Source organism: Lolium perenne, chromosome 4, assembly GCF_019359855.2.
Source record: "Lolium perenne isolate Kyuss_39 chromosome 4, Kyuss_2.0, whole genome shotgun sequence".
Lineage (NCBI taxonomy): Eukaryota > Viridiplantae > Streptophyta > Magnoliopsida > Poales > Poaceae > Lolium > Lolium perenne.
The window spans coordinates 83,338,633-83,362,365 of record NC_067247.2 but is presented as its reverse complement, the minus strand read 5'-3'; the positions used below and the strand labels follow the sequence as shown (position 1 = coordinate 83,362,365).

The 23,733-nt window shown below is 45.9% G+C and overlaps 1 protein-coding gene across 1 annotated transcript; it reads right to left on the bottom strand.

Moving 5' to 3' along the window:
* Positions 1-6,749: 6,749 nt before the first annotated feature.
* LOC139839011 (B3 domain-containing protein Os03g0212300-like) lies at positions 6,750-7,683 on the bottom strand. Its single transcript, XM_071829047.1, has 2 exons — positions 7,569-7,683; positions 6,750-7,239 (listed from the first exon to the last, which is right to left on the bottom strand). Exon 2 carries the CDS (start codon positions 7,236-7,238, stop codon positions 6,750-6,752), a length of 489 nt encoding a protein of 162 aa, XP_071685148.1. The 5' UTR covers position 7,239; positions 7,569-7,683.
* Between the last annotated feature and the right edge of the window lie 16,050 nt (positions 7,684-23,733).

Below are 23,733 nucleotides of genomic sequence, written 5' to 3'. Positions count from 1 at the left end.
CCGCCGCCCCGGGGCCATGCCCTCGACGTCGCCATCGAGGAGGCTCGGATGACGATGACGGACGAAGAGCGTGCCGACCCGCGCCACCACCCCGACAACTACACGAGTTGGAACTCGTTCTTCCTCCGGCGGTGGGAGCGGGAGCTGGCGGCCTACGACGGCCCGCCGCCTCCGCCTCCGCGCAACAACGCCGCGGGTGGCCGACGTTGGTGGAGCGCACCGAATAGGACGCTGGAGAACTTCCTCGAGCACATCGAGGGTGGTAACTTCCCGGTGCTGACGATGCCCCCTCCATCGAGGGCATCGGCCAGCCGCCGCCGGGGAAACATCTGGCAGCCACGGCGCATGGCTGCCAGCTCGTCGTCTTCCGGATCGGCGTCGAGGCCATCCTTGGCGCCGGTGAAAAAGGAGGCGGCGTCTCCGTCGACACCGGCGCGCGTCAAGAAGGAGCCGGCGTCTCCACGCTGAGCTGAGGGCGCAGCAGCGGCGCCCTCGTCATCCGCGACCAACCCTCCTCTCCGCAGCGCGGGCGGAAGAGGAAGTCGGCGAAGAAGGAGGACGCCGCGGCCGCCGCGGCCGCCGCGAACCAGCTCGCCGAGGAAGAGGCGAAGCGCGCAGAGGACGCCGCAGTGGAGGAGGCGCTCGCCAGGTCGCTGAAGGACCTGGTGCCCGCCGACAACAGCCTCCCCATCGACGCCGCACTGGAGTGGTCCAGGCGTGACTGGGAGTGCCAGGAGGCGGAGCAGCAGCGGCGGATGCTGGACCTGGCCGCCACGCGTCAACTCGCCGCCCGCGCCGCCGCACCGTCCTCCGCGCGGAACGCTGCGCCCAGGGAGGTGATCAAGCTCGAGGAGAGCAGCGACGACGACATCTACCGGCCGTCGCCGCCACGCGCCGGCGACGTTGGCCAGGGTACGAGCCGCTGGTACGAGGCGCCGCCGCCCCAGGACGACGCCGGCTCGAGCAACGACGATGACGGCGGCGACTACACGTCCTTCTACCGCCATTTCGGCATGTAGGAGGACGTTTTTTAGTTTAAGTTTTAGTTTGTCAATCGCCGAATTCAAATATATGTACGAATTCAGCCTATTTATGTACGAACTCGCCTTTATATGTTAAATATCATTAAATTTCGCTTATGTTTGAACGAACTCGCCAATTTTATCTGAATTCGCCGTATCATCCTCGGATCGCGGCTGGGAAGCTGGCCCTTTCCACGCCATTTTTTCATCCAATCCGGACGAAATTAACCCCGAATTTCGGCGTGGGGAGACCAAACAAGTGGAGATGCTCTTAAAGTGTTTCTCCGCAAGATCACCGACAGAAAAGGGGCTCAGTGACGAAGAAGGGCACCAGGATTCATCTATGGCGTGCAGTGGCACCGCAGCGCGGCGATTTGCACAAAAATAACCCAAAACTGAAAGAAAAGCACAGACTGACCCTCCGGTGAAACTATTTCACGGATCTAACCCTTTTGTGTGGCGCCCCTCTCATGGGCGCCACACATGCCCATGTGGCGCCCCCGGCGCTGGCGCCACAGACCCATCCGACGTGGCCAGTCGTCGCTGAGCTGGTGACCCCGATCCGACGTGGCAGCACGTGTGGCGCCTTTCCCGCCGGCGCCACACTTTGAAAGTGTGGCGCCCCTGGCAAGGGCGCCACACATCCACTTCAGTTTCGGCCGCGCGCCCAGCCCAACCCGACCCTTCTCTTTCTTTCTCTTCTTCGCTCCAAGAACAGGCGGCCGACTCTCTCTCTCTCTCCCTCTCCCCCCCACCAAATCCACCACCAAATCTTCAGATCTGTGCGTGGAGATCGTTCCCAACTCGTTCCTTGAGGTAATCTCCTCCGTTCCCCCTCTTTTCATCCATTGATTTTGTGTATTTGCTCCAATCTATATGTGAAACCCTAGATGTGGATTTGGTTGATTTGAGGGTGGAGATGGATTTGGTTGGATGTTAGGGTTGTTGAAGTAGGAGAAATGGTAGTGTGCTAGTTTGTATGGGTAGATTATGTTGATTATGGTAACTAATGAACACATGTGTGTATGTGTTGTTCCCATTATGCTAGGGGATGGAAAGAATTTTTCATGTTCATCATGTGGAGAAGGATGCTTTCTTGAAGGGAAACATAGAGCCGGACCCGGAAGAGGTTGACTTGGTGTTTGACGTTAGCCCTAGCTTTGAGGAGGTGGTAGCACAAGTTAGGGTTGAGTTGAATTGGAATGAGCCAAATGATGGTGTTGAGCTAGAGGGAAGGCATAATGTGGGGTTTGGAATGCACACCCGTTGGAAGATAATGCGTATCAACTCCGAGCAACGTTGGTCCATTTACAAGGAGACGGTGGCCGGGTCACAAGATAAGGCTTTGGAGTTGTTTGCAACCAAGACGGTTGATGCTCGTATCGAGCTTGACCTTAACCGGCCCTCCTCCCCCGTTCGAGAGAGGACTCCTCCACCCATGAGCCAAGAAGAGGCCACCCAATCTCCCATTGTCCAATCTCCCATTGCCCAACAACCTCCGTTGGATAATGAGTATGACGAGCATGACGATGGTGATGATGGTTTCGAGATGAATGGCAACAATATCGGTGATTTGGATAAATATTGGATGCAAGAGGAGATGGACCACTCCATTCCTTATTCCCGATGCTATGCGTCGGACTCGGATGATGATGGACCCGAAGAGGAGGTTGACGAGGATGGCTTCACGGCTAAGGAAGCCGAAAGAGCCGAGATCTTCAAGAAGGTAACCGGACGGGATATCCGGGTACCATTGTTCTGTGATGTTAGTCTTGCGGATGGAGCCGTGGTTGATGGTGGCAAAAGTTTACTTCTTGGAGCTAGGCCACTATCCAAGAGAGATGTGGATGGTAGGACGACTATGATCTCTAAAGGGCTAACGTTTGATACCTTCTTGGAATTGAAGATATGGTTGAAGGAGTTCTCCATTAAGCATCATTGCCCTTACCTCGTTGTTCACTCGGACTTGAAGAAGCGGTACACGCTAAAATGTGTGGATAAAAGGTGCCCATGGGTTGTCCGTGCACGACCTTTCAAAAAAGGGCCCTCTTGGCACATAACAAGTTGTGTATCCAATCACATGTGCCGGGGGCCAAAGCTTGATGGCAAGGATGCGCAGCCGGACCACCGTCAACTCACATCCGAGTTCATTGCATACAAGCTCTCGGCGGAGATCTCATCACTTCCTATAATGAGCATTAGGTCCGTGCAAGATACGGTTAAATCCCGGTTTGCCTACGACGTGAAGTACGGGAAGGCATGGAAGGCCAAACAAGCCGCATTCAAGATGTTGTACGGTGATTGGGAGGAAGCATACAACCGTGTCCCTAGGTTGTTGTTAGCGATGGCTGCAACTAACCCGGGCATGGTGCATGTGGTGGAGCCTTCCGCAACCAAAATGACATTGCATGATGGTAAAAGAGTGAGGGTATTTCACCGTGCATTTTGGTCATTCGAGCAATGCACGAGGGCATTCGAACATTGTAGGCCCGTCATGGCCATGGATGGTACCTTCTTGACCGGGCAGTACAAGGGCACACTATTGGTGGCAATAGCAAGTGATGCGAGCAACCGTTTAGTACCATTGGCTTTTGCATTGGTAGAGATTGAGAACAATGATAACTGGGAATGGTTTTTCCATATATTGAGGACGAGGGTCATACCACCCTCAAAGGAAGTGTGTGTCATCTCCGATCGTCATCAAGGAATTCTCAATGCGGTGGAGGTTGCAATTCCCGGGCATGCTCCCTTGCATCACCGATGGTGCATGAGGCATTTTTGTGCAAACTTCTACCGGGCATGCAAGAGCAAAGAGTTGTCTGACCTCCTTCAAGATTGTTGCCTCGCTTACTCTGAGCGCCGCTTTGCAAACCTATACAACGGCTTGCTGAAGCACAAAGACCTCAACGCGGGTGGTCAAGAGTTTCTTCATAGACACCTCATATTTAACTCAAAGTGGGCAAGAGCTTATGATGAGGATGGGAGGAGATATGGCCAAATGACAAGCAACATGGCCGAGTGCTTCAACAATGTGTTGAAGGGTGTCCGTGCATTGCCCGTGACGGCAATCATTCAATACACATTCGAGAAGTTGAATGTCTATTTCCAGAACTACACCGATGAAACGGAGAAGGAAATTGCTAGGAATTGCGAGTTCCCTACGAAGGTTGAAGAGTTCATGAAATTTCAGGCGAGGAAGGCGGACTCCCAAACGGCTACATGTTATGACAATGTTGAATGGGTTTACCAAGTGAATAAACCGGGAGGCACCACACAAGGTGGTGTCCAACACGGAGGCCGGGCTTTCCGTGTGTCCCTAAAGACATGTGAATGCACATGTAGGAGGCCCTCTTTGCTTCATTTGGCTTGCTCCCACTTGCTCACAGCGGCACGCACTAGACGTGTCGACTACAATAACCCACTCACCGTTCGGGAGTCCGAGTTCTCAATCGAAGCCACAAAGAGGACATGGGCTCCAAGGTTTTCTCCTTACTTGGATAAATCACAATGGCCGGAGTATCATGGAGTGCAAGTTTGGCCAGATCCGGAATGGAAGGTTGTGAAACGTGGAAGAAGAAAGACAAAGAGGTATCACGGAGATATGGATAGATGGGGTCATTCGGGAAACAAGTTATTCCAAGAGGCTCGCGAGCCAACTAATTGTGGATCATGCAATAGTAAGGGCCACAATAAAAGGAAGTGCACATCCGGCAAAAAATCAAAGGGCAATGATGCTAGCACAAGTCAAGCATCAAGTAGCCAACAAGCTTCAAATCAACCTCGAAGCCAACAAACCCCAAGCCAACAAGCTCCAAGCCAACAAGTTCCAAGCCAACAAGCTCCAAGCCAACCGCGTCAAACTCCTCCAAGCCAAACGCGTCAACCTCCTCCAAGCCAACAAGCTCCAAGCACACAAGGCCAACGGCAACAACCTCCTCCAAGCCAACAAGCTCCAAGCACACAAGCCCAACGCCAACAAGCTCCAAGCACACAAGCCCAACGCCAACAAACCCCAAGCACACAAACCCAACGACAACAAGCTCCTACGCAACAAGCTCCAAGGCAACAAGCCTCAAGGCATCGACCACAATGGCGACAAGCTCCAAGGCAACCAATGATTCACGTAGGGCTTAGTAGAGGTCGGCATGGTGGCCGTCGCGGTACTAGTATGCTACGATACCTAGCGGGGCCTTATCCGTATGTGTCTCCAAGTTACTAATTGCATTGTACTTTCTATTTTCATATTCCATGACTAACTTTGGTTTTTCAGTTTGGTTTACAGCTATGGCAACTCAACCCACCAAGGGGAAGGGAGCATGGGAGGGCAATGAGAAGGAGGAGTCCGTTTGGGAGGAGGCGGTAAGGACGGTGCGGAAGAAGGAGAAGGAAGAACTAGAGAGGAAGAAGAAGGAGGAGGAAGACAACAAGATGGCCGAGCGTGCCCGTATGCAAAGGGGGTATGAGGAATACCTATTGTTCCACAAGAGGAGGAACAAGAAGCTGAAGGCCAAATGGGACCGCGAGGCACGGATAAAATTCCTGAAGAGCTGCCAACTTGATCAAATTGCGAGGGAGAGGGCCAATAGGATGCACCTAGAGGAGGTGGCTAGGGAGGCTGAACGCATCAAGGAGGAGAGAGCTCAAGCGGAAGCTGCAAAGACGGAGGAGCGCCACCACTTCTTCGATTCGGTCGTTCAGTTGGCTCGTGACTTAAGGGAGAAGGAAGAATTGGCTGAAGAATCTAAGAAGAAGAAGGCAAGGGGGGAGGGAGCCTTTGCCACGCAGTGATGTCCCTTTGGCTATGTTCTTGTTGTCGAACCTTTATGTTGTGTGAACCTTGATCTTCTCGAACCTTCGTGTCGTTGAACCTTATTGTAATTGAAACCTTGATGTCGTCGAACCTTATTTGTCATTTGAACCATTATGCTGTGTCAATGTGTCGTACATATTCAGTGCAATGTTCTTGTTGTCAAAACTGTTGGAATATGGTAGGATTTTTCATGGTTTTAACACAAGTTAATGTGTGGCGCCCATCCCACTGGCGCCACACATGCTAGTGTGGCGCCCGTGGCATCGGCGCCACACATGCCAACTTATATGAACTATTGGGTCGAAAACATCCAGGGGCTCCGGACGATAAGTCCTTAGCCGTTTTGGCGAGGCTCTTTGTGTGGCGCCCGCGGCATGAGCGCCACACATGCTAGTGTGGCGCCCGTGGCATCGGCGCCACACAAAGGGCCTCGCCGAAACGGCTAAGTCCCAGACGATTTGTCTTACAGTATGTTTTGGGCAATTACATATCGATGTGTGGCGCCCACGGCATCGGCGCCACACATTGCAGTGTGGCGCCAGTGGGAAGGGCGCCACACATTGAGCCTCGCCAAAACGGCTAAGTCCCAGACGATTTGTCTTACAGTATGTGTTGGGCAATTACATATCGATGTGTGGCGCCGATGGGAGGGGCGCCACACATTGCAGTGTGGCGCCAGTGGGAAGGGCGCCACACATTGACTTGTGTTAAACCATGAAAAATCCTACTATATTCCAACAAAAATACCATCATGTCAAAAGCTATGTCATACACACATCATATCAACAGCCATTTCGTACACACATCATAGACATAACATCATCATACCTAACATCGTAGCACATAGTTTCATACAATTTAAGATAGAATTCAAACAACACGAAGCAACGAAGATAGAGTTGACAACACTCTAAGTTCTAACTATCAGTGTCCGAGCCGGATTCGTCGGTGTGGTAGTGCACGCGGCAGGCGGTGTCGTCGAACACCTTGACGATCATCTCGCCGTCCCCCTCGTACAGGAAGGTGAGCTGGCAGCCGGGCTCGAGGTGGAGGTCACGGGCGAACTTGTCCCACCCCGTGTGCAGGTACATCTTGCCCTGCCCGTCGAACAGGACCTCCACGGACCAGCGGCAGAAGTTGCAGCTAGCCTCCCGTAGCTGCAAGTGCGCGGGCTCGACGCCGTCGACGAACTCGGCGAACTTGTCCGGTAGCCGCTTGATGCCGAGTGGGTCGTCGTCGATGCGGAGGAGGAACTCGAAGCAGCGTTCCTCATGCGAAGACGAGGAGGATGCAGGTGACGGTGACCGTGGGGCCCTTGCTGCTCCACCGCGGCGGCCCCTTCCCCGGCCCCGGGGGCGCCCAGGACCGCGGCCTCGACCGCCTCGCCGGCCACCGGGACCGGCCATCCTACATGTTTACATGTTTGAACCATATTATGACCCATTCCACTAACAAATATGAGTTACTCCATCACAAATACTAGGCATACATGTGGGTTCATACACATACATACACATACATACATAGAGTTCATACACATACATGTGAAATTTCATATGTAGGTTTCTACAAATCTATGGTTCAAACACATGCATACATAAGGCTACCATCTCCAACACAAACAATACAATATAGAGTGCACAAAAGAAAAAGAAAAACATGTCTAGGGTTCATGTCCAAATCTAGCCCGATCTATGAAATTAGTGGATGAATGGAGAAGATTCGAAGGAGATTACCTTGAGAAATGGATGGGGAACGATCTCCACGGACAGATCTGCTGATTTGGTGGTGGAATTGGGGGGGGGAGAGGGAGGAGAGAGAGAACCGGGCGCCACAGGGGAGAGAAGAGGAGAAGAGGAAGAAAGAAAGAAGAAGGGTCGGGCTGGGCTGGGCGCGCGGCCGAAACTTAAGTAGATGTGTGGCGCCCTTGCCAGGGGCGCCACACTTTCAAAGTGTGGCGCCGGCGGGAAAGGCGCCACACGTGCTGCCACGTCGGATCGGGGTCACCAGCTCAGCGACGACTGGCCACGTCGGATGGGTCTGTGGCGCCAGCGCCGGGGACGCCACATGGGCATGTGAGAGGGGCGCCACACAAAAGGGTTAGATCCGTGAAATAGTTTCGCCGGAGGATCAGTCTGTGCTTTTTTTTCAGTTTTGGGTTATTTTTGTGCAAATCACCCCGCAGCGCCCACACCACAATCCATATCAGGCCACACTCATTTCGCCCCACTCTCTACTGGCTCTACTGCTGCGACCTGCGAGTGGCATCATCGGCCGGCTCCTGCAACGTCTCCATGGATCCTTGAGGAAATAGTGTTGGAGCAAGAATCAAGCTGGTACTGCTAGGGATAGCAACACTGGGATCATGGTGTGGTTGGATTAATCTCCACAGGGAGTGAACGAGAGAGAAAAGTTGCAGGGATTTCGATTGATGCGACACGGGAATCACTTGATTTTACGCAAGAAGACAACAACATTGGATTCTGCGTTTCAGAGCTCGGAGATCTACCCGTATTCCTTCTGATGAGAGCTGTACATTCCTGCTCCCTTTCTGTTCATCAGCCGAAACGTCTGACTGAAAGGAAAACGGTGCTGCTGCTGGAATGAATGATGGAAGGGAGCAACAGAGACGCGTGCGGTGCGACTGCTATGCGATCTGGTGTTGGTGATGCTACCAGTCTAGCACATGCAGGGGCAACAATTGTGCTACCTTCCAACAACAACACTGTTGCAAGGTCTAAACCTAAACAACATCCTTGCATTGACATGACTAGCAATTATCGGAATACATGGATACAGACATGACTAGCAAATCACCACAGATGCCAGCCGCCGAAATCGTTTCTGTTTGCGAGTAAAATGAGAGACTGAGGATGATGGCCCCGCACCCTTGGATCATGCCGCCGATTATTGGCTACCTGGAAAGTAAACAGATTGGCAAACAAGGGCATGGTGTGTTGAGTGAGTGTGTTCTGCTGGGATGTGCTCCGCCACACAGATGTGTGGCAGAGTCACTTAGGTTCAGAAAAAAAAACAAAGTTTAATAGGCAGAACAGACCGATTAGCCTGGTTCATCCAAGCGAGCTGATCAGACGCACGTTGCAAATTATAAACAGTCCGTTCTAAGGATCCAATGGCATACACCACTATCACAGATACACAGTTTCCGCTTACGAGTTCAGAAAAGTTCCGTAGGTGATTTCCATCCACCAATTGTCTTCTTCCCATCGATACTAGTACTCCGTAGCAGAAAGAGCAAGCCCAGGTCTCAAACAGGGCCCCCTCTTAACTATTTACTTTTCCCTAGATGAAAAAAAGAATGCAATCTGAAGCAGTACACATGGGAAAAGTATGCCGAAAGCTTTGCCAGATTCGTCGTGGGTCCTCAGTCTTTTTCCTCGTCTTGCCAAAGAGATATAAAAGGAGACGTATCCCGATCTCGCCGCGAGGTCATTCAACCGTGCACAATAATTCCTGTTCCGCCTACTTCTGCTCGCTCGTGAATATGCTCGGTCCTTGCTTGCAGGCCTTCGCTTTAATTGTGCGCAGATGTAAATCCTTGGATAAGCGAGACCAGAGAGCACGGGTGCCAAAGTATGTAGGCAAAAACATAACATTTGGTTCTATCTAGGCACATGTTTGGCATTTGCCTTCTTCGATTATTTCTGCAAGAACACAATACCCTAAAAATATTACAGAGACACATAGCTAAAAAAAAACAATTAGAAAAAGAAGAAAAAAGAACTAATTTTATTTTGGCATTTACGTAGCTTCCCCCTCGCCGGTGACTTAATTTTAGTGACAATCTATTTATTTATTAGGGAAACCTATTTTCATTTCGGCAAAATCAAAATGATCTTGTATTCGTTGGAACTTTTGGTACACCTTCGTGCCGGTAAAGAATGTATATGCATGTGATTTATCTCACGTACGAAGATCTAAATATGGCTAGAGATAAGTATGGATTTATATTTTCATTGTTGGTGGGTGATGATGATGACGCAGATAAAGACACCATGATGGGTGCTCTTTGTCTATATATGTGGGCTGGTGCTAGATTCGCTTTGCCGGTATTTTTGTTTTATCTCGCAATGCTCTAAAACTAGTTATAGTTGGTAGCTTGTACGTTGATGGTGTTTTCATATGGTATTCGTCTATTCAACCGAGCTCTATAGAAATCGACTTGTAAATCTTACGAAGATGACAAAACCTTTTCTAATTTATGACTTATAGATGACAACATTGACTTATACAAGTGACTAGGTTTGTACACACAAAAAAGTTGTCAACTAAGCATGGAGCACCAGCTAGCCAGACCTGGGTAACTATACAAACTAATAAAGGTCTATATGAATTTTCTAACCTGGGGTCGCAGGTAACTACACAACAAAAGTTCACATTTAACTAAAAAAAAGTAAAAGAAAAATGCAAATAAGACCCACTCCAGAAATTTCTGTAAATTTCCTTATCCACTCATACACTACAAGCCTATATTAAGATATTCGTTTGGAAGCATGTTTTGAAATCTCTATCGGTACATGTAACATGTTGAAATAGATAAAAACTCTTATATAGAAATACATATAAATTTTAATTAGGTAAATAAAAAAATAAAAAATAATTAGGTGTGTGTGTTTTCATTTGTTTTTATTTGCCATTTAATGTATTTTAGTACTTTGTTTAGGGGGTTGTCTAATGAAGGAAAAGAAAGGCTAATTTAAATTTATTACAAGTACGTGTTAAATTAAGCACAACTCTAGATATACATTGCAATTTTACAATTAAGATCCCAACAATTAATATTTGATGTCAATGTTGTGGGTAATACTGCTAATTAAGTATATAAAATATATTTTTGTTAATAACACCATATAATAGAAAATTATAAATATGTATAAAATTTAGTATAACTATTCGGGATGGAAGAAGAAAAGTTTTCTCAACACAGAGAGGAAGTCCCCTTGAAATTGGATTTGTTATTCTAAGGGTATTATTGAGTATTTATCTAAAGAAAAAGGAACAAATGAGGATAAGAGAAAAAAATATTTTGTCCAAGTGAGATATATTCCACACTATTCTTCCATTTTCATCCGAAAGGTCTTTTTTTATTCTATTTCACTATTTCACTCCATCTAGATCTAAGAAAGAACCCAATGAAATTACACTAATATACAAAAAAGAAGAGTAGAACAGATACAGGGTATAAAACCTTGCTATAGAGTTTTTGCTTCAAAGAAAAAGACAAATCATATGGAGTCAGGGAATGAAATAGAGTCAGTGAATGAAGCGGGTTCATTAACAACTCAATTTATGGATCAAAAATGAAAAAAAAAAGGCATTGCCTTCGTATAACCCCTTGAGTGGTTTAATGGAACAAGGTATAATATTCATATTGGCTGTCCTCTGATAAAAATTGAACTTCAAAAAACGAATTCTTTTGATTTAACCATCTCTTTCTCAACTCCGCAACTTGCCTCGATTCGTATCCTGGCTCGTCTGAGAGCTAGCATGGCTTCAACCAATTCTTACGTACCCTCAGCTTTACTCAAGTTAGTTTCGGCTATTTTAAGTGCTTGTTGAGCTTCTTTCAGATCAATATCACTACCTAATAAACACTATTACTCCCTCCGGTTCATATTAATTGACTCTAATATGGATGTATCTAGACACATTTTAGTTCTAGATACATCCATATTGAAGTCAATTAATATGAATCGGAGGGAGTATGTTTATTTGTTATTTGTCAATCCCATTTCAATTATATAAAAAATGAGGAATATTCTCTTGCTAGTATTCTAGACATGCAGATAATATAGAATCAACAAATGCATTGAAATGGCATCGGTCACACTCCTGGATCACTGAAAAAGATAGTTCACGGATGAATTCGAGTCAAATTCAAACATAACTTACTTGGTTTGTTCAAAAAATTGTTGAAAAATTTAGAAGGACTGCAATATAATTCAGCCAAAATTTCAATCCTTTTGCCGGTCGAAAGATGGCATCACTATGTTTGAAACCCTGCTACTACATCTGACAATAGATGCATATGTTGTAGCTTCTTCACCTTGAACATAACCTATTGGGCACCATAAAAGTTAATGGGACGAGGCACCACGAGCAAGAAAGAGATCGGTCCATCGTGTCATCATAGACCAGTAGTTTCTTTCGTTTTCAGGGTGCAGCGTTCTACGTCCTGTACTGTACTCTTGTGTGTGTCCAATGAGTGACGACGCACGTCAGAACTCATCATTATGTAAGTTCCCTTTTGCGTGAATGGTTTCGAACTCCTAACGATCTATCCAACAGATTCCAAGTACTTGTCAACATCGCAATCTTCATTATATTTTCTCCCACAGAATCATCAGCATTTCAATCGTAGTTGGGTCGATCAAAACCAAGCACCATCGAAAAAAGGCTTTTTCACGTCCTTTCACAGAGAAAGATCCGGGCAGCAGCAGCAAAGAAAATGCCATCTTTTCTCATCCACATTTCGTGCAGTAAAAGGGAAACAATTCATCCCCATCGTCATGATGCCGGACCGAACTTATCCGGTGAAAGCTCACGGGTAAGCTAGCTCCGGGCAGTACTTATTTTCCCGTTCGCGTTCTACGGCACCATCATGGCGCTGCGGCCGAATTTACCCTCTACTATTCTGTGTGGTATGATGAGGAACCGATGGACACGGCTGCCATCGTCTTCCCCAAGTGGATGCTATTGTTCACATCAGGAGGAGAGATGTTTTTTCCTTTCCACGTGCGTCATGGCAGCCTTGCAAGATATTGATCGATGTCAAGCTCTGCATAAGCAACACATGGTATTGCACGAGATTTGCCATTTTCACTGATCAAGGAGACAGTTGTCTAGTTAATTAATTAATGAAAAAGCTGTATGCATCAATCAATACATGGCAATAGTATGGGACTCATGCCTCCTTTTCGAAAAGAACTAAACGAAAAATGGGACAAAAAATTCGATACAACCACTGATTCGGCACGGAAAAGACATCACTCACCGCCGAGAAGAAAACATCGACAAGGTTGCACATTACCATTAGGGGCGTAGACAGACCGGATTCCGATCGGATAGTACCCTTCGTACATCTGCTTTCATATTTTTCAAATCAAACGCGGGTGGGAATGCACATGTCATCGAGTACGAATGCGGAGCCGATACTACCAGAATACAGATGTTGATCAAATATTTTCTAAATCTAGAACTGATACAAATATAAAGAAATAATGAATTCTTCACTACTAGGAAAAGCCTTATTGCCGGCGCACCCAAAATGGCTATTGCCGGCGCACCAGAGCCCGCCGGTGGGAACATGCCAGTGGTAATGAGTTACCGCCGGCGCACCAGCAGGTGCACCATCAGTAACATGAATTATCCCCGGCGAACCAGGCCAGGTGCGCCAGCGGTATGATTTTTCAATTTTTTTAAAAAAGGCCGATCTAGATCTAGATCTAGCTCGGGTTCGTCCTCGAAAACCATGAAAGTGGGCCTGTCGTTGTTGCGCCGAGGTAGGAGTAGGAGGAGGTGTAGGAAGCCGGAGGTGGAGGTGGAGGAGGAGGTGACCGGAGGTGGAGGAGGAGGATGTCACCGGAGGGTGGATGTCACCGGAGTAGGAGGAGGAGGAGGCCCGAGGTGTAGTATGAGGAGGAGGAGGAGGAGGAGGAGGAGGAGGAGTATGTCACCGGAGGGAGGATGTCACCGGAGTAGGAGGAGGAGGATGTCACCGGAGTAGGAGGAGGAGGATGTCACCGGAGTAGGAGGAGGAGGATGTCACCGGAGTAGGACGAGGAGGAGGTCACCGGAGGAGGAGGCCCGAGGTTGAGGAGGAGGAGGCCCGAGGTTGAGGTAGCCGGAGGAGGCCCGAGGTTGAGGTCGCCGGAGGAGGTCGTCGTCGTCGGAGGAGGAGGGGGAGTAGGAGGAGCCCGTCAGGGAGGAGAAAAGGAGGAAGGAGAAGAGGAGAAGGAGGAGGAGGAGGAGGAGGAGGAGGAGAGGAGGAGGAGAAGTGGAAGTGGAGGAGGAGGAGGCTAGTCTGCGCCTATATAGTAGAGGTTACTGCCGGCGCACCTAGTATGGTGGTGCGCCGGGGGTACTTTTTAATTTTTTTCATCCAAATCTAAAATCTCAAAAAACTCTGTTTTCCTTTTTGAATTTTGGGAATCAAAAAATCGCTAAACGGTCGTAGGCCGTTGAATTCGGATAGGAAATTTCGCGTAGATAGATTTTGATATAAAAAAGTTTTTCATCGGAGGTCGTATGCAACCAGAAATCCCATTTTACCAAAAGATGGCGCCATTTTGCATAATATATCGAAATTTATTTTTTTCAAATCTATTATATACTAAAAGCAAAATGCAGATGTTTAAAATAGAGACACCACATTAATCCACATCATCATAATTATTTTTGATAGTTAGATCTAAAACAGATGGCTAGGATCTCTAATGACAACCGTAATAATATTTACGTAACAAATATGCTAGATGTGTTCCAATTAATTAGTACACACATTGGATCTAACCTATGATAACATATCGTGCCATGCATACCTTATATACATCACCTGAATTATTTTAAGTAACAGTTATATAGGACTACCGTGTGGTGCTATCCCCGACTGGACGTGAGATGCGGTCTCCTGTAATTAAGCAGGTGGACAGCAGGTGGACCATCAAAATAATAGTTGTGATGTACTGTGAAATAAATAAAAACTTTTGTTGGTGATTTGTTTCCATACGATACAAGGTGCAGCTCTCCGTTCAACATATATAAGGAAAAAACAAGAATTAGGTGATTTGTTTCCTTACAACATGTCCCGTTCAACCCAAGGGGAATCAGATGGAATATGCCAAAGGATGTAGATGTACGCGCATCTGTTCAATAAAAAGAAAACTAAGCATTGTAGCTAGCTGGTAGATGTGGTAATATAAGCTGATACGCCACCGATCAGCATAGTATATATGTACTCTATGTAAGTTTATACTTGCCCGCTAAAATCGCCGGTATTAATATAATTTGCTCAAATATAAATACTTTTGTGAATTTTTGAGAAACATTATGAATTCGTTTTGAATATCTCGGGCGGAATACCAACCAGTGCTTCAGATATTTCAAAGAACAGAAATAACGGCGATTAGAGATATTTTTACCCAACCGAGAGAAAAAAACATTGATTGTCCATAAAACTTTTTCCGCTAGAGAAAAGATAACATGAATTAAAAATATATTATTTAGAAGATAGGGTATGATCCATGCCGATCTACATGTACATCTACCTAACTGGATCTCACATCAAATTTTTGACAGCAAACAAAATTTGCCTATATTAATATGATTTGCTCAAATATAAATAAGTTTATGAAATTTTGAAAGAATTTATGGATTTGTTTTAAATATCTCAGGCAAAATACTAGCCGGTATTCCGGTGCCTAGAGGTAATTTTACCCAACCGAGAAAAGGAACCTTGAGTATATGTGGAATAGTTTTTCGAAAAGCTACCGCGAATTCCAAATTTATAATTCAATAGATAGGGTATGATCAATGGCAACCTACACCTATATATACCAGATTTTATCTCACTTCAAATAGATGGAAATTAGGAGGAATAAACAATACTACATCTCTCCCTACAAAAAGAAACACTCAGGTAGGCGTATCAACAAAAAGTACACAAAGTCTAAGATATAAAGTATAAACTGTGTAATAGGTGTATCATAGTAGAGTATATTAATCCTTAAATATGCATGTTTGAGCTAACTGGTCAAAACAAGTGGATTTCTAATTTCAATTATAACATATACTATTAAGAGATAAAAATGTTTATAGAACATTAATTCAGCTCTAGAATGCAAACTTACTCTGGGGTAGGGAAACTCTTACAGATTTTGATTGAAATGAGAATAAACAATGGCCATCTATTAGAGAAAGTATCAATAGATTACAACACAAACTATAATCCTAAAGTTCTGACAACTACCTATCTATTTTCGGAGACTATGAAACTATATTATTCCTTTCAATAGAAATTGTCACATTTGAGAAATTAAAGATGATTCCCTCGCATTTGCGAGGGCCAAACTGCTAGTTTTCATTAAAGCTAGATTACATAATACATGGGCAGTTCAAAGGATTTTATTTTTTAAATTTTCTATCATTTTCTTTTATTTTTTTCAAAACTGAAAAGGCGGTCCACCATCATGTTGCAGCGCCTTACCACCGGCGCACCAACATGGTGGTGCGCCGACGGTAAGGGCTCAATTTTTTTATCTGGTCTGGTCCCCTTCGCTTGTGCGCCGGCAGTAAGACACCATCGCCGGCGCGGCGACATGTAGGTGCGCCGGCACTATTTGCCACCGGCGCATGGATTTGCTGGTGCGCCGGTAGTGCTATTTCCATCTATAGGCCTTTTCCTAGTAGTGCTTATTGCATAATGAGTCAATTGTAGAACAATAGATAAGTAAATATACTAATATAACACAATGTTTTCTTTCATGTATGTTCACAGAAAAAATACATCTGACCGCCTCGTTAGTTTTTTCCTCGTTAGGCAATTGACATTTTGGGCTGGAATTATTAAAACTGGCTAGTATAATTTTATTCAAATACAAATATATCCCTTACAATATCCACATTTACTTCAAAGTTCAATACTGCATTTGGATTTATGTTGGTAAAATGAATACGGATATTTATCACATCCAATTCCATTCTCTTCCGGATTCGATATTTCCACTGTAGTTTTTAATTTTTCAAATACGAATGCCAGATAACTTCCCACCCCTAATTAGCACATCCTCCTTACACACGTGAACAAGCGAACCCAACTTCGCCCATAAGTGACCCGTTGGCTTAGTTGATGCATGATAAGGGCATCTCCACCTCACCGATGTAAACGCACCAATGTGGTCCATTTCAGTTTGCGCGGACACTCTAAGGGCAAAATCCCAGCGTCTCAACGCAAATGGACCGACCTATCCGTGGTCTAAATTTGGGCTGGAATTGTGTCGTCATGGAAAACAAGCGCTTTTGTGCGTGGTTTCCTCTTCTTTTCCCAGAGCCCGCTCGATGGTGGCACATAAAGCAAGCAGGCACCATATCGCACCCCTCCCTCCGCAATGCAAGCATGTCGCGCCTGCTTTGCCCCCACCATTGCTTGCGCTATCTGCACGGGACAATGCTCGCGGATCACGGCGTCATCATCTCACAAACCTGCCCGCACCGGGCAGGTCCATACGCTTTGCCCATCAGCTCATGCCTCCCACCAGCATCGACGCCAAGGAACTATTCGACCATTTGTGTGGCCTAGTTTGAGGTACACAACCAGAACCAATTTTCGTCAATTTTGTTCCGATAATGTTGGCATTTGACCTATCTTGTTGCACACTACCAAAACATGGCTCACAGTTGGTCGGACAAAGAGGACTCGGACGCCTCTTTCGACCTCATGATTGTCGTGGCCTCCCTCATCCATGCACACACCAAGAGTCAGAGACATGTGCACAGGGGATCAACGAGGCCACACAATGCCGCAATGGAAAAATTGGCCACTATAGGCTCTTCATGGACTATTTCCACTCTACCAATCGGCTCTTTCCGGAGCACCTATTCTGGCGCCGCTATCGCATGTCAAGAGACCTATTCTTAGCTATTCTAAAAGGCGTGAGGGACTATGACCCCTACTTCAGATGCAAACCCGATGGCACATGTAAGCTCGGTTTCACCTCTTACTAGAAATGTTCAGCAGCTATTCGCATGCTTGCATATGGAGTATCTGGTGATCTCTCATTAATGAGTACTCGTGGATGAGCGAGACCACATGCCTCAATGCGATGTACAAGTTCTGCAAAGCAGTGATTGTGGTGTTTGGTGAGGTTTATTTGAGGCATCCAAATGTTCCCGACACTGCCAGGTTGTAGTCCATCAACGAGGCAAGGGTGTTTCTGGGGATGACTGGAAATGTTGATTGTATGCATTAGGAGTGGAAGAATTGCTATTTTTCATGGCAGTGGCAGTATAGCAGGAAGGCAGAGGGATGTACTCTCATTCTTGAGGCAGTTGCATCACAAGATCTATGGATTTGGCACTCTTTATTTTGCATGGTTGGTTCCCACAATAACATCAATGTGCTCCAGTGGTCTCCGATATTCTCCATGCTGATAGAAGGCAGTTCTCTAGTAGTTCACTATGAGATCAATGGCAATGCATACGACAAGCCATATTATCAGTTGATGGCATCTATCCTGACTGGGACACACTTGTGAAGATCATCCACGAGCCTGCAACCGAGAAGAAGAAGAGGCTTGCCAAATAACAATAATAGGCTTGCAAGAAAGATATGAAGTGAGCATTTTGTATGCTCTAATCTTGGTGGGCTATTGTTTGTCACCGAGGTATAGCATGGAGCATTGACACCATGTGAGAGGTAATGACCACTTGCGTTATCATGCACAATATGATCGTTGACCAAAAGCGTGATGATGCATATCTCCATGACCAATGGTGGCAAGTTCAGGGTGAGTTGATTGAGCCACAGCTCGGGGCATCTAATTTTGAGGAGTTCCTTGATATGCACACTGAGCTCCGTGATCTCTATATTGATGACTACATGTAGATTAGCAGTGAGCATTGACATGCCACGAGGAGTAGTCATCTCATTTTATTTGTTTAATTATCAAATATGTTCTTCAATTTGTTGCACTACGTCGCCTATGAACTATATTGTTTATCAGATGTACACTTCTTAAATTTATTTGGTTACAACATTATGTTTTCCAATATATATGAGCTATTTCAGTAAGAAAAAATAGGGAGAAACCAGTCACAATGGGTGTACTATGTCTGTTAGTGTATCTCCAGGGGGCCGTTAGCTTCCACGCGCGTCGGTTTGCGTCGGCTGAAATGGTCGAAATCAACTGCGCGTCCGTTTGCGTCGGGTGGGTCCAGCGGCACGACGCATTTTTTTTGGCCGAATCATTTTTTTAATACATGAAACATAATTTACATAGTTAAAACATGAAAAAAAAACCTAACGCCTATTGCTGCTCCTCGTCGCTGTCGAGCACGATGCGCTCCGGTATCACCCACGGCCAGTTGCCATCCGGGGGAGCGTATGCCGGGCGCGCCGGCGGTGCTGAAGGTGGAGGAGGCGCCCAGGGCTGCGGCGGTGGAGGCGTCCAGAGCTGCTGTGGCTGCGGCGGAGGCCCCCAGGGGTATGGTTGTGGTGGCGGTGGAGGAGGTGCCCAGGGTTGCGGCTGTGGCAGCGGTGGAGGTGCCTAGAGCTGCGGCTGTGGCGGCGGTGCCCAGGGCTGCGGTTGTGGCGCGGCCGAGTCCTATAGTGCCAGTCGAAGGGCTTCATCCTCCGACAGCCCCGGCGGCATGACGCCGGTGGCGTACCGGGGCAGCGGCGGCGTGCAGAACAAGCAGCCACACCATTGATTGCGAAGGATGTGGCGCAGACGCGGAAGCGCTGACCGCCGAAGCGATGCCCTCGATGCAGACTCGCTGCCAGGCGGACCCGGTGGGGAAGCGAGCGGACACTTTTCGCGTCCGCCGAGCGTCCGCAAAGACGCAAACCTGGCGCATATTTGGGCCAGGTTTGCGTCGCCCCGCTGGAGGTGGTGCCAGACGCATTTCCGGTCCACACGAACGCAAACGGTCGCTCAACGTCCGTTTACGTCGGACCGTTGAAGATGCCCTTAGTACGACTCTCCAGGATCAAATTAAGACAGGTTCCCAAACATTTGCTGGCACTGTTATGCTTACTTAACTCAACCAAATCATCCGTACAGATATTGACCCCAACCTCCGCCACCACCCATTTCAGAACAGAATCAATCCGCTTCCGGAGTTGGAACATCTCGACCCATTTCTGATGCAAAATGTGATCGTTTTGGTTGTACGGCAAATACAAAATTGGCCGTCCGGACACCTTTATCCATTTGGGTAGGCACATTTTGGTCCGGCTAGCAACAAAACCAGACCCCTCGATGCATACGCGTGCATAGCATGTGAACACCTGCCTGCCACTTCCGGACAAGTGCATGGAGGAAAGGAGACACCGGACCTATCGGTCCTAGCTTAACCAACATGTAGCGGAAGGGAGTAGCAGTAAGTAGGGTAGGATTACTCCATGCGAGTAAAAAGAAATCAAGAGCTCCGAATCCGGCGCAGCACTGCCGGGGCACGGCACGGTCGGGACGCCATTATTGTGGCCATTTCCGCTTTCACGTGACACCCCGTATCGTCCTGGGACGAAGGCCACTTTGGCGTGCCTACTGTCTCCTGGCCGGCCGTGTAGGCGTAGCAGTGGTCTCGCCACGAACCCGGCGCCGGCCCGCGGGTTGGCACAGCCCCGCTTTGGCATGGCATTTCCTGCATGCCGTACGGATTGTCGCCATGCCGTTGCCGTGGACAGAGATCTACTACATTGACATTGAGAAGAAGGCAAAGGTTTGCTGCATATCTTCCGACGACAACAGAATGCTCACTCTTAACATCCCAGACTATTTTCTTTTTGACAACTTTCAGTGTAGGCGTTTTATTTGAGAATATACTCCATACGATACAGAGCGCATTCGTAAAGGATGTCAGAAATTTATCTGAACTCAAATGTATCTAGATATTTATCTACATACATCAAAATTAGAAAATTTGCGACATCCTTTTATGAACAGAGGTACTAATCAAATTTATCATTGCGAAGTATTAGAACTCGCAATATTCTATGTTTGACGCTGGTTCCTTTCACACACAAAAGTTTGGCGTTGCTGATGCTATTTGGGTATCGAATGTCATGCTTTAAACTATTATTACTAACCCCAAAGGAATTGCAAGTCACCATTAACTACACAAATAAAAATCATAGGCGAGTAGTTTCTGTAAACATGCTTACTGACACATACACTACAACCTACTCCCTCCGTCCACAAATAACTGGACACGCGTGGTTTTCAAAAGACCTTAAACTTTTTGTAAAAAAATCCTGCATTCCTTCAATCATTCTACTCATTAATCGAGAAGATGCTTTGATTTAGGCGCTAATAAATGATGTGCATGCTAGTAACTAATAAAATAACATTGAGAAACCAAAAATGATTAATGGGGCTGGGATCAAGGCATGCACTAGGGGCCGAAACGTAAAATATATACCAAAAAGTCTAGATGTATACTTATTTGTGGATTTCCTTATAAGGCTAGATGTACACTTATTTGTGGATGGAGGGAGTACATGTTAAGATATTTGCTCATCCACATGCAATTCCATGACAATAGGCGGGTTTGGGTATCAGTGGACATGTTCGGAACATTTCCATGACAATAACTAATAGAGGGGCCTTGATAGACATAACGACTTGCACATATAACACGAAGATCTTATCGTGTGAATCTTGTGTATTATGTACTCTCGAAGTTTCTATAAATTTGAGTACCTACTCGTACCCTAAAGACCTATATTAATATATTGGTTTGGCCCCATGCTCTTGGTATCTCTACCACTTTATCCAATAATATTGAAATAGATAAGAACGCTTGGGTAAAATACATTCACGATATAATTCAATAACGGTAATAATAAAAATTTAAATAAGCGTGAGTTTTCATTATTTATATTTCATGTTTAAGGTATTTTAGTATATTTTTAAGGGTGGGTGTCTCATGAGGAAAAAAAGGCGATGTAAATTTTTTTTTACAAATTATATTTCGGCTTGGTTTTTGCCATAACTCGAGTATATACTTTCAATTAATGTTTTCCGACATTTTTGTGGCTAATGATGGTAATCAAGTTTATAAATAAGTATACAAGTTTAGTATAACAATATTTCCTTTAACTCTAAAGAGTGTGGTGACGAAGGGAGAATAACCGCTAAGGGAGAGTAATCGCTAAGTCAGATTTATGCAGTATGTGTCGTAATCTTCTATCATATATGGACTTTTACTATTAGAATGAACACAAAAGTAGTACGCTCGCTAAGACAGTTTTATGCAGTATGCATCGTAATCTTCTTTCATATATGGACTTTTACTATTAGAATGAAGGAACACAAAAATAGTATGCTGACTTGCACATATGACTGAATTAAACTATTGGAACGTATTTATTGAAAACGTTATGAATTGAGATCACTAGAATTAAACTTTGTGTCTTAGGGTCATTATGTAATGTGCCTGCAAACTTCTTAGGTTGTATTGTGTTGCGAGAGTGGCCAGTTTAGTCTTTGTGAGTGACAGAAAGATGTTATTAAAACTTTTTTAATTCATATTTTTTCTGTTTGGAAAAAATGTGAAAAAAGGGGTCAGGTGTACCTGATTGAACCGAAGCCACAAAGCCAGCTAATAGAACCTTTTTTTTGTCTTCTGATTAGAACACTAGAACCGCAAACGCCCTTGAGCCAAAAGAAGAAGAAAAAATGAAGGAATGCGTCAATCGTTTATACTTAGAGGTCGTTTGGTATCCATCATTTGGACCTGGAATTCTGCAATTCATTTTGGAATTTCATAGGTGGGCTGTTTGGTTGCCACAGAATTGGGTGGTCATTTCATTTAGGAATTCCAGCAAAATGACCCTATGGGTAAACACAATTCCAAACTGAGACCTGTCATTTGCGATTCTCTATGAAAGCCTCTACAAATTCAATACTGAATTCTGCTGTCATTTGCAATTCCTGTGGCAACCAAACAAGTGTCTATTTCTGAAATTACAATGTAAATGAAATGAATACATGTATTCATTTTAAAATGCTACAAACAAAATAAAAGCCTGGCTTCCAAACGACTTCTTAGATAATTCAATCGGCTACCTACGCATGTGGGCTAAACGGACACGTCCTCCCCAAAATAATGGCCGAGATGCTTTGGCGCTTATAATAAGTTACCCGAAACAGTAATCTAATGCTCGGGCAAACACGGCACTGTGCGTGGCTCGTTATTTAACGCGGAAATGTTCGAGCCTTTTGTGACCATATAGAAAGCGATCGTGTCCTCTGCATCATCCCGCCGCGCTTTGGGACATTCTGAAGAGCTTTTTATGGCGTGGAAGCATGAGACGTGTTGTTTAATCGATACGAGATCGCCCGGTCGGTGAATTGCGGTTTTTGCAGTTGGTGTGGCGGGTGAGCTGGCTGGGAGAGGGAGACCGTCGAAGCGAAGGCTCGGACCTCGGAGCATGCGTAAAATATGTTTGGCCATGCAGGTAATTAACTCGATTTTGTACGCTGGCACGATCGGCATGCAATTGGCCGCAAATGATTGGGCTCCAGTTTCTATACGTACATGTTGTTGACGAGATCCTGCCGCGACCACCACACATGCTACGTGTGGCATCTTCGACCGCCCGAACAATTTCTAACGTGAAAAATATTTGTTTTGATTTATTTGGGTTGGATGGCGGACACAAAATTGATTGTATGGTTAATGTTGTCGTTTTAGGTTGGAGGCAGCTCTGTGGCCTCACGTATTTTGGTTCACGCTGGCTAATTTGATTTATTTACACCCAGTTGATCCGTATGAGTGAAAAATAATAATATTGCAACTAAATTAATTTAAATACTAGTTTACATGAAAATAAACACATAGTTCACAATCAATATAGTTTGGCAAATAAACAACATAGTTCACACATGATAATAAATAAAATGAGATGATTTAGTGCTCTCCCTTCAATGTCCACTGATGCTTAACTAAATCCGTTTGAAGTCAATCATGAGTCTAGCGATCACGGAATCTCATGATGCACTTGGAGGAACTCCTCAAATATTGTTGGTCTAGGCTACGACGCAACCCTGAAATTGCTACCCTTAGTCAAAAAGGCATGCATCACTCTCATCCTCAACGATTATGTTGTGCAAGATCACACAAACAGTCATCACCTGGCACATGGTCTCAACGCTCCAT